Source organism: Spodoptera frugiperda, chromosome 22 (assembly GCF_023101765.2).
Source record: "Spodoptera frugiperda isolate SF20-4 chromosome 22, AGI-APGP_CSIRO_Sfru_2.0, whole genome shotgun sequence".
NCBI lineage: Eukaryota > Metazoa > Arthropoda > Insecta > Lepidoptera > Noctuidae > Spodoptera > Spodoptera frugiperda.
The window spans coordinates 3,606,816-3,618,416 of record NC_064233.1 but is presented as its reverse complement, the minus strand read 5'-3'; the positions used below and the strand labels follow the sequence as shown (position 1 = coordinate 3,618,416).

The window sequence follows — 11,601 nt, the reverse complement described above, 5'->3', positions numbered from 1 at the left end:
AAAGTACATAAGAGACAGACCTTATAACCAATGGGCCTACCGCATTTTCGCTCAGCAAATGGTGTTATAGAATGTCGTAGTGGCCCGGAGGTTTAAGACGCTCGCTTGTCATGCATGAGGATGCAGGCTCGAAATCTACCATCGGCTAAGTACGACGGTGACTATTTCCAGTTACTAAGATTATTTAGACACCATAGACTAACGGTGTAGGAAAGCATCGTGAGGACACCTGGGCTTATAATTTCTGATTATAAGTTTGAATTCGCCAACCCGTATTGAGCAAGCATTGTGATTAATGCTCAAACCTTCTTCAGAAGAGGCCTTTGGTCAGCAATGACCTCTAATAGGCTGTTGATGTGTGATTGGCACCAGTGCTAAGTACTATGTACACTCGTACTAAGCCCTCTGGTGACCGAAAATACGATAGTCCCAATTGAGAGGTCTTTTGTAGAAAGAGGGAAAGTATTTGAAAGATACTAATATAGAAGCTACAACCAATCAGAAAAGGACTTTATAAGTATTATTTTAAAGTTGAAGTTGACGCGAGCAGAGCTAGCAAATGGGGGAAAGATTTTTGGAACAATCTTTTTCAGAAAGCTTCCCAAGAGGTACAGTCAATTTTCAACCGTATTCATCATAGATATAGATCCCATTTTTGACTGTCGAGAGTAAGTTAAAGAGTTGATATTTAGATTTAACCTACCATATTGAACACCGGTAAGTCTTTTTAAATTCCATAAACAATTGAGAAGATTGCAACAAATCTTCTGCTTTGTATTATAACCAGGTTTTAACTGGGATCAACTTTATTCAAAGTTTTTTCTTTGTTGTGTATCTTGTCAATTTTTCAAGTAAAGCAAACTCATCATTAACTCTAAGGGTACATTACATAGAAATTAAAATTCTGTCTGTAATTGATTTTCAGAAATTGAAGCACGGCAAGCATTCATATTTATAAATATACAATTATGCATAATTATATATTATAAAATTAATAATAAATACTATTTAAAAAATATTATAATTATATAATAATTAAGTTATTTACTCAGGTACATTAATGGAGTGTATGGATAAGTAGACTGCGTGACGTCGCCGCGTCTGCGCACACTGCTCATGATGAAGAGTCCCTCTGTGACTCGAAACTAGTAGAGCTTTTCTCAATTAATGTACGTGAGTAAACCGTGATTTTTAGTTAATTAATTAAAGATTCAATTAGTCAGATATTTTTTTAAATCTTTGAGTGGAAAAATATGAAAGATTTATACTTTTTTATTTTCAATAGTTTTTTTTATCAAATCTGTGTCAGAAAATACGAGTAATATTTCATCTTACTGTTATTATTAAAAAGTTGATATTATTATGATTGTAAAATCTTTGTTCCAAAGTACAATATATTTATCAATCTTCAGTAAACAGTTTAATAATTTTTTCATTGAATAATTAATCGATTGATTAAAATAAACCTAATTTCATTTCAAATAATTAACGATTCAAGTCGAATTAAATGATGATCAGTAATAACAGAATTACATAATAAAGAGAAAATAAACACTTATCGGTCGAAGAGTAAATTGCCAATTTAACAAACGATTGATCAATCAATAAATAAAACTTTATAAGCAAGTTGTAAACAGTAGAAATGAGTTGCAAACAGTAGAAGTGAGTTGCAAACAGTAGAAGTGAGTTGCAATCAGTAGAAGTGAGTTGTAAACCAGTAGATTGATAAAGTTGTAGGGTTGTAGTGTAAGTTAGCAATGAGTGAAGAGTTTGAAGAATCCTCTGCCCTTCTCTGGAGCTGGTCCCATCAGCATTGGAACTTGGTTCTTATGTGTTATCATTATCTGAAATTAAATAAAAAACAATGTTATATTGTCTTCAGTACATAGTACAAAACAAAGTCGCCTTTTCTGTATATTTAGATCTTTAAAATTACGCAACTGATTTTGATAAACATTTTTTAATTGCTAGAGTGATTTAAGAGGAAGGTTTATGTATAACTAGCTGATGCTCGCGGTTTTGCTCGCGTGGATTTTGCGATTAATAAGATAAGCCTAAATTACTCCTTAGTAACTGAGTGTGACTATGGTAAAGAGTCTTTTAGAAATCTCAAGACAGGATGACTTGGATTGTGATGAATTGAAGAGTGAGAAAGCCAAGCTTCGGCATGAATAGACAGGATCGACCGGAGTGATACCACGGCCTCACAGAAAACCGACGTGAAACAACGCTTTCGTTGTGTGAGTGAGGTTACCTTACTCTCCTTCCCAATCCCCGATTCCCCAACAACCCTTGAATTCCTAACCCCTAAAAGGCCGGCAACGCACTTGTAAAACCTATGGTGTTTTGGGTGTCCATGGGCGGCGGCAATTGCTTACTATCAAGTGATCCGTTTGCTCGTTTACCGGCTTATACCATAAAAGAAGGATTCTGTCATAGCTGTTGCTGATGATGAAGAAGGAACCATGTCGTTACCTTGCAAGGCGGCTGCATCCAGGGTTCTCCGTCGATCTGCATGGGGAATGTCTTCTTCGTGGTCAGCGTGATGGAGCTGCACTGCGCCAGCCGCCTGCCTGACGCGCGGAGACCTGGGCAGACGCGAATTATTTAAATCGGACCAGTAGTCTCGGAGATTAGCGCGTTCAAACAAACAAACAAACAAACAAACTCTTCAGCTTTATAATATTAGTATAGATGTGAAAGTTTATGACTTGTTTGTCAGTATGTTTGTTATGCCATCACGTCAAAACGGCTGAAGAGAACGAGATGGCATAAAAGCGAAAGGCGCTAGCAGAAGCTAGTATAAGGGTGCTTTTCCAGCATAGATGTGCTATGTTACGTTGCTGCGGATGCGTTAGGCTTCCACCAATCATATTCATTATAAAACATGCCGTACACTGGTGGAAACGGACTCTTTTTATATGGAAAGATGTCTACTATGGATGGCTTCCCTGCTATCAATACATCGCATCCAGCTGCGTATCTTCTTCGTACAGCTACATAGCTAGTATCACTGGAAACGGACATATAATTTAATAGCTTAGCTATTACATCTTCGTAGCATAGCTACATAGCACATATCTGGTGACGAGCCCTCCAAAAATGGTACAGTAACAACACACTTACCAGTTCTCACTTGTCCCATGTGTAGACAGTTTTCCAAACCAATCACTTCTATTAATTTGTCGCCAATATCTGCAAATATAATATACAGTGTTATTATCGTCGAGACATAATATTATGTCCAATTGATGAATATGGGATCGGATAAGGATATTTAAACACCACTGACAAACGGTTAAAGAAAACATGGTGAGAAAACCAGGGGAATACTTCAGCTCCGGTTCTCGAATCCGAAGTTTCGTTAAATTTTCGGTGGTAGGTTTTATTGATTTACTAATGAAATTACTTAAAATAACGTTTTATTTTTAATTTCATATCAAAACCTATTTATTTATCTTCGTTTCATTCGTTCATTTTTGTTCACAAAGGTTCGCAATAAATGGAATTGTAGTACGAAATTTGCGAAGTTTCGGACGAAACTTAGTTTTTCGTTGAATTAGATTAGACGCCCTGGGCTTATAATTTCTAATTATAAGTTCGAAATCGCCAACCCGCATTGAGCAAGCGTGGTGATTAATGCTCAAACCTTCTCCATGCGAGATGAGGCCTTTGGTCAGCAGTGGCCACTTATAGGCTGTTGATGTGATAGACCGCTTACCTTGCTGTGCGTTGGGGAACCGTCCTCTCCGATGGGCTCCACTGGAGCCCCACAGGTTGGAGCCGCCGTGTGCGTACGGTATGTTCAGCAGAGCCACGCCTTGCAACGCGGGGCCCTTGTTCAATTCTAACGATGCACCGTCACACTGGAATATAATAATTTAATATAAGCATTTTTTTCTTGTATGAAGAAATTATATTACAAAAGTAATTTTTCTAAAGTAAACCCCGAAATATTAATGTGCCATTTTCAAACTCTTCTTTAAACGTTTTTTAGGGTTTTGGGGTATGGGGATTGGGGGATTGGGGAGATTAGTAAGAGGGAGGAGGGAATTGGGTTTCCGGTAACCTTACTTTTTTATCGGTCCTGTGGAGAGTAGGATTTTAAAGGTTGTTGGGAGAATCGGGAAACTCATACAACTGCGTCCACTGATCCGCATCGTACGGACCGCATCATCGGCAGTGCTATCCTACATGCGATGCGTCCTGATGACATCATACGAAATGCGTACGATGCGTGCGATGCGGGTATAGGCCAGCTTACCTTTAAAAAGTCCAGCAAGAGTCTTGCAAGTCTCGCATGTAGTAATTAGCCAACTGAATTTTTTATACGATTATGATTTAACTGTATTAACTACCCGGGAAGAGTCTTGCTAGTCTCACAAATACCTATTAGCCTAATGCTATTTTTTATATGTTACATGCTTTTGATTTTACAATGACGAAACAGTGTAGCTAGTATACTGTATTTTGAAGTTGTTTAATAGCAGTCACACCTTACAATATAACCGTATAGTTAAATCTGCACAATACAGTTAAATCATAAGCATATAAAAAATAAAGTTGTCTAATTGGTAAATGCGAGACTTGCAACACTCTTGCTGGGCCACACTAGTTTCAAGAGACTTACAACGATATCAATATGCTCATGCAGATTCTTGCAGCTGGCAGCGAACTGCTCTGACGTGGCGAACTCGAAGTACCAGAGCTTGTTCTTCATGCGCGAGCTGAACTTGTCCGGGTTGCGTTCCCGTTCCGTGTGGAATTTCACGCAGATTGCTGCGTCCTGAGGACGAAATATATGTATGTAATGGAAATGTGATGGCAATAGGCTAACCACCTATTACATAGGACTTACAAAATTGTAAAATGTGGGTGTATATTGACATTATGTGCCATAACGCGCACCTCTGCCTACCCCATCAAGAATAAAAGGCGTGACGTTATAAAAAAAAAGTGTAAAAGTTTGTTTGTTAAGTTGTTGAATAAGTGTTGCCTACTAAGTAACCTATTTACAATTTGGTTTTTTGCCCTATACTAGGATTTTCTCCTGTATGGTGGGTGCGTTTACGAACATACAAGTTCACATACACACGACACGGACCCGGAACTTCAATTTGAGGAGCACACCTAGCTTCATTGACGGATAGACTGACGTAAAATTCAATTTGCCTAATTAAGATTTAATTGAAATAAATGCCTTTGACACAAAGAGTGTGGCAATCGAAACCACTGCACGTTACCCAGCCCAGTTGCCCAGTCACCGTGTCAACTGTGCAGTTAAATTTGGATTTCAATAACCTCCGAGATCCAATTTTGACACATTTTTTACGGATCTTATTTCAAAATATCTCTGGTAAGCAAATCTACAGATTGATAGGTTATTGAAATTGGCGGTTAGACAATGATTTCAATGTTATACTTACGACTCCAACGGAGAAGTAGTTATTGATGATGTTGTATGGAACGACAGTGGGGTGCGGCGCCGAGTCAGGCATCTGAGGCTGCTCACACTGTGAACAATATACGAGAAGAGTTTTTTTTTACTGTTGAATACATACAAATTACATACACATCACACTGAGAGTCAGAATAACAATTAGTGGATCACATAAAGAGTGGCTTCGTGCGGAAATCGAACGCATGACCTGTTTAGCAGCATCCAGAAACCCAGCCACTGCGCCAACTGTGAAGTCAGTTTTTTTAAACAAATCCTAGTGCGGGGCAGACACTAGGATTTTCTCCTCTGTCGTGGGTGCGTTTATAAACATACAAGTTCACACACACACGTGATACCGAGACGTCACTAATTCAATCACTAAATCAATTAGCCCTTTATCCTGAACTTAAATTGTGTAAGATAAAATGCTTTCTCTGTTTAAAGAATATCTCTAAGTTCAGTGTGCCTTTTGGCAAAGGCCTCCTCCAACAATTTCCATTGAGTTCTATCCCTGGCGACCCTTCTCCAGAAAGGGCCTGCTGTTAATTTCAGCTCATCCTCCCATCTCTTGAGACGATGAGACGTCACTAATTAGGCTTTCTTAAATAAAGGAGAAAAATTAAAATAAAACTAAAAGGTAGACTTACATCGGTGGTGGTGTTCTCCACGACTATGTGCCAGCGGTCCATCATGACGGTGCTGGCGCGCGCTATCTTGTCCAGGATCTTGTGGATCGATTCTCCTTCGTATCTGGAAATAAAAATAGTATTATTTATAAACTAGCTGGTATTCCTTGCATTTTTCCTCTATAAGTAAATCTATAATATAATATGTTCTGTAAGTATCACTAAAGTGTGGGAGATCCATGCTTCGGCACGAATGGGCCGGCTCAACCGGAGTGATCCTACGACCTCACAGAAAACAACTTCGTTGAGTGAATCAGGTTACCAGAGGCCCAATTATTCCCCTCCACAATTTTCCCAATACCCGATTTCCCAATAAGCTTGAAATTCTAAAAGGCCAGTATCGCATTTGTAACTCCTCTAGTGTTCCGGGTGTCTATGGGGGGCGACGATTGCTTACCATCAGGTGATCCGTCTGATCGGTTACCAGCTTATAATATAGAAAAAATCGACCGACTGATCTGGAAATTATGGGAGGAGGCCTATATATTGGACATTTTGTGACTAATCGTAATTTTGCCTCGTATTTTTTACTATTTTTTGTAGAGTAGAAACCATTCAATAGTTTCTTCTATCTTGAGTGAGGCGAGAGAGTGTTAGATTCTTACTGACAAAAAACCACCCCGTTTCTACCCCTGCTTCGCCGTCCACATTTCCATACAAGCGTATTATTTCACAATTCCTTTTCTCATTTTCCACTTACCCGCCTCCCCACCGCAGACACCGCGCCAGATCGTTGCCGGTGCCCAGTGGTATCACGCCCACTGCTGGCTGCGTGTCCATCTGTACCTTATCTGAAAAATAAAGAGACAAACGTAACAAATTGCTATTCTTTGCAAAGATAAATAAAGATGTAAGACTTGTAGGCCAATAGCACGGTGACAATCGTCGCGTCGTGTGCCGCGGTATGCTGCTTATGAATATGAGCCTCTAGCATGACTTGAAATTAGTCAAGTTCCTCGTCAAACAGTTAAATGAGTAAGCCGCTAACATAATAATGCGAAAGTTATAATAAAAATATTGGCCTTATAATACATTAATACCTGTACGATGTTATTCTCAATAAATTCTTACTTATTTCTAGTTTCGAATCGAAAAAATTAAACTATAAAAATGAGTTGGGCCGAAGATCGAACCCTGAGACTCGTGTTCAAAATTCGATTACGGTAAAGCGGGGCGAATATAATTTGAAGGTTGAATAAATGTTAGAATATTTTTCCAACAATTATTTACCTCTTTTCTGTATTTGTTCACCCTGTTTTACGGTTCTAAGTTTTGTTTTTTTGTAATAAATTAATGTTATTAACGAAGTTTCATGAACTATAAATAACCACTACAATGCAACAAAAGAAAATATACAAAATAATTAATTTTGCCATTGAATAACATATTAAAATTATTTTTGCTTGTTCCAAAACCCAAATTAACCTTCAATAACTTTACATTGTCATTACAAATTGAACTCTGTTACTCATAACAATAAGAGTACAAATAGATTCTCACCCATAGTTTCCAGCACCCATCCCACCGTGCCGTCTCCTCCACAACATATCACTCTGTAGTTCTTCACATCTTTGAACATCTGCAGCCCTGGTAATGAGGAAGATTTGTTAAGAAAAAAATATTTAAATGTGTTTCGCTGTATGGTCTCACGATAGTTATCATATAAATTTGTAAATCATTTTAATCCTTAAAAGGTCGGCAATGCGCTTGAAATTAAATGACTTTATTTTTGTAAATAGGCCACAAAAGAGCACATTTACACGTCAAAAATTAAAAAAAAATCTAGATGGGGTCGGCATTTCCTAACGGACTACTCTGCGAAGAAGAAAGCTTGTAACTCCTATGGTACTGCGGGTGTCCATGAGTGGTGTTGTTTGCTTACCACCAGGTGCTCTTATATTAACTAAGAAACACGGTTTACTCATGTATTACTACTAATGGAGAAAAGCTAAACTATTTTACTAGTTAGAGTAGGCTGCGCGACATCGTCGCGTCTGCACACGCTGCTCGTGATGAACAGTCCCTCTGTAACTCGAAACTAGTAGAGCTTTTCTCCATTAAATATACGTGAGTAAACCGTGATTTTTAGTTAACTTAGTAAGTCTCACGATAGTTATTATATAGATTTGTAAACTATTTTCAATGGCGCACCCGAATCTTAAGACTAAGCACCAAAAGGAATATAATAAAAGAAAATTTAATATACCTTGCATAGGCCCCCCTTTAGCAATATCATGTACTTGACGGGGGTTTAAAATGTACTGCAGCTTCCGTAAAACCCTGGAGCCCTGCCGTCCTCCGGATTTGGGGTTGATGAACACGAGTAGGGGGCATGACCCGTCAGGGGGTGTGATTTGGAAGGAGATGGGGGGAGCTCGAGGCTCCCTCTTCTCCCTCTCTTCTTTCTTCTCTTCTGAGGACGCTGCTATTGATATTGGCAGGGATATTGAGGTGGGCAGTGATTGCTGTGGAATGATTAGTAGATGAGTTAGAGGTTTATCGATTATAAGGTTGCTTTTCTACCAGAGATGTGCTATGTAGCTATGCTATGGAGATGTAATAGCTAAGCTGAGAAATTATGTAACCATTTCCACTTTCACACAGCTATGTAGCTGTGCGAGGAAGATGCGTAGTTCGAGTATGCGATGTATCGATAGTAGGGACGCCATCCATAGCACGTATCCATAGCACGTATCCATAGCACGCATTATTCCATTTAAAACATAGCTTAGCTGAGTCCGTTGCCATCAATGCTAATCTATGTGTACCAATGAATATGATTGATGGCTTCCGTAGAAGCAACGTAGCATAGCATATCTCTAGTGGAAAAGCTCTAGTAGGTAATGTATGGCATCTTAAAAAAAATCCTTGCGAGCACATTTCATTAATTAGGTAGGCAAGTTTATTGAAGATTTATGTAATGTTCGTAAGGAGCCAAATAAAACGCTGTGTGCCACAGTACAACTATATTTAAACTGACATGCAACTTATTCTTCTACTTATTAACTCATTAATCCTATTACATACCTTACAATTAAAAATACTTAGGCTTAGGCCAAAACATTGGCTATTTACTAGGTAGTACTGACCTGGTCGATTTGCGGGCGGTGCGGCAGCGACCTCTGGCGGTCGAGCACGAGCGGGCGGATGGCGGTGGGCGGCAGGATGTGGCGCGCGTGCCGGCCCAGCGAGCACGACCCGCCCGCGCTGCCCACGCACCGGTTGTGCAGCTGAACACATTTTGTTGGTGAACAAAACGTAACTCAATAAATTTTAGTTTTATGCTTGTTATTCCGCGGCAGCAGTATCGAAACGCCAATCTGTTGGTTGTTCATGCGCGCACATTGACCAATCAGAATCGACGGCAGCACTCGCGCGAGTTCCGCTAGCGTCGCCAACGCCACCTAGCGGGCTGTTGTAAAAGTATCGCGCGCGTGGGCATTACGCTGCTCAAAACCGAAAAACAGATAAAACCGACTACATTCCCAATTTTACATACAAAATCGTGTCAGCGAGTAGTTCAATATATCCCGGGATCCCAACAGCACGAAGTGGCTATCAATTCTTTATAAAATGACAGACATAGAACGATATTTACGTTCAATTTAAAATTGAGTAGCGTTTGAGTATTCGGGCGTAAAAGTAGGTGGCAATACACGACGCAGGCGCCCTCTGTACACAACGCTTGTGTATTGTGAACTTGCACACTTGCAGTTGATGTGATCGGGCGATGTAAAAAAGTTTAAAGGGAGAAAAATCATCCAATGACTTCTCCCGCCTTGGGCGAGGCGAGAGGGAGTGTCAGACTCTTACTGACTAAAAACCCATCCCGTTCTAACTCTTGCTTCGAATTGGAGCCCCGGTAAGTTGCTAGGTCCTAAGAGTAAACTAAGGGACCACATATTTAACAAAGAATGGGGAGCAGTGCTCTCTGATAAACATTGTCATTACGATTTAAAATACGAATTAAAATTTTAAAAAAAATATTATGTTTTACTTACAGTGATATGACACCAGCGACAATGTAATCCAGTAATACCGTTGTAACCCTTGATCTTTTTTCGACACCGAGCGCATTTGCCGTGGCAGTTGCCTGAAAGAACAAAATTAATAGCTTAAGTCTTTTATTATTCTGATAATTATCACCTACATGGCGTCCACTTATCACGAACATATTCAAGTGACTTCCAGATTGGTCAGTTTGAAGCTTGCAGCTGCTCTATTTTTTTGTGGAATAGGACGCAAATGAGCAGACGGATCACCTGATGGTAAGCGATTAGAGTCGCCCATGCACACCCGAAACACTAGAGGAGTTAAAGGTGCGTTACAGGCCTTTTAAAAAGAAATACGTTCTTTTTTTAACATTTCCAACCACCTTGTGAGTGGTAGATCTTTAACACTTAGAAAGTGGACGATCTCTTCAACCCATAGCGAAATGGGCTAACGTAGCGGGCGCCCTTTTTGACTTAGAGTAGGTGGCAATACACGACGCAGGCGCCCTCTGTACACAACGCTCGTGTACTGTGAACTTACAACTAAATAAAGAAAAATCGGTTTACATTTGACGAAGTAATCGGTGAACAAATAAAAAAACAAACATCCGAACCACCCGTCGTCGTGGGCGTGTGAGAAGGGAGTGTCAGACTCTTATAGACTAAAAACCTCACCGTTGCTACTCCTGCTTCGAGCTGGAGCCCCGGTAAACAAACCTATTAGGTAGACAGCAGCTCCGGGTCGTATTTTCGTACATGTATACAATGGAGACAAAAGGTATTGAGACAAGCCCACCACAACCTCCCATACCGCTGCAACTCCTGTGCACCAGGATCTAGGGGAGGTAGGGGAGGGATGGGCAGTCGGGAGACATGGGCACCCCCTTTTATTCTAATATATGACATAGGTTCTCGTTTTCAATTTGGTAGTTTACTTTACCGTCTGGCAAAACTGTTCATCCTTAGAATATCTGTTATTTCCGTCAGTTGTCAAATACAAACACATTTGAAGATTTTGCGCTCGTAAAAGTAAATATCTTGTTGCTGGATTCGGTATCGTAATACAGAAAAAAGTAACGGCCAAGGTATGTATTTTTTATCCCCCTAAATATCTATTGTATAGTTACTAACTAATAAATTAAACTAAAATTCACGTTTCAATACCTATCAAAAAAAATACGCGGTACGAATTCGTGTTGAAGAATGCTAGTACCTACAGGGAGCAATGGGCAGTCGGATGTGAGGGAGGTTTGATGAATGATCTCCACTAATAAAACTGTGTGTAATAGGAGGTCTCTTTGAAAATTGTAATTACATGCTTTAATGACACTATCTGAACTATTTGTAATTACAAAAAGAAAGGTTTGCGACCAGAAATTCCGAAAGATTTGATATTACGAGCCATAGAAGGTATCAAAAGGATCAAAAATAATAACGACAGCTGATAAATATAAATATAAGCCTTTATGGGTTATAACTAATT

General features: G+C 39.5%; 1 protein-coding gene across 1 annotated transcript in view; it reads right to left on the bottom strand.

The window, feature by feature from the left end:
* Nucleotides 1-1,540: 1,540 nt before the first annotated feature.
* The window catches only part of LOC118280029 (diacylglycerol kinase 1), a 91,279-nt gene continuing 81,218 nt past the window's right edge, over nucleotides 1,541-11,601 (bottom strand). The window contains exons 13-25 of the mRNA XM_050702430.1: nucleotides 10,552-10,661; nucleotides 10,128-10,219; nucleotides 9,216-9,356; nucleotides 8,333-8,591; nucleotides 7,627-7,713; nucleotides 6,827-6,917; nucleotides 6,088-6,190; nucleotides 5,427-5,513; nucleotides 4,631-4,786; nucleotides 3,722-3,866; nucleotides 3,127-3,195; nucleotides 2,476-2,588; nucleotides 1,541-1,844 (exon numbers count right to left, since the gene is read on the bottom strand). Of these exons, the coding sequence (XP_050558387.1) occupies nucleotides 1,752-1,844; nucleotides 2,476-2,588; nucleotides 3,127-3,195; nucleotides 3,722-3,866; nucleotides 4,631-4,786; nucleotides 5,427-5,513; nucleotides 6,088-6,190; nucleotides 6,827-6,917; nucleotides 7,627-7,713; nucleotides 8,333-8,591; nucleotides 9,216-9,356; nucleotides 10,128-10,219; nucleotides 10,552-10,661 (1,546 nt within the window). The 3' untranslated portion in view covers nucleotides 1,541-1,751. The remainder of the gene's footprint in view (nucleotides 1,845-2,475; nucleotides 2,589-3,126; nucleotides 3,196-3,721; nucleotides 3,867-4,630; nucleotides 4,787-5,426; nucleotides 5,514-6,087; nucleotides 6,191-6,826; nucleotides 6,918-7,626; nucleotides 7,714-8,332; nucleotides 8,592-9,215; nucleotides 9,357-10,127; nucleotides 10,220-10,551; nucleotides 10,662-11,601) is intronic.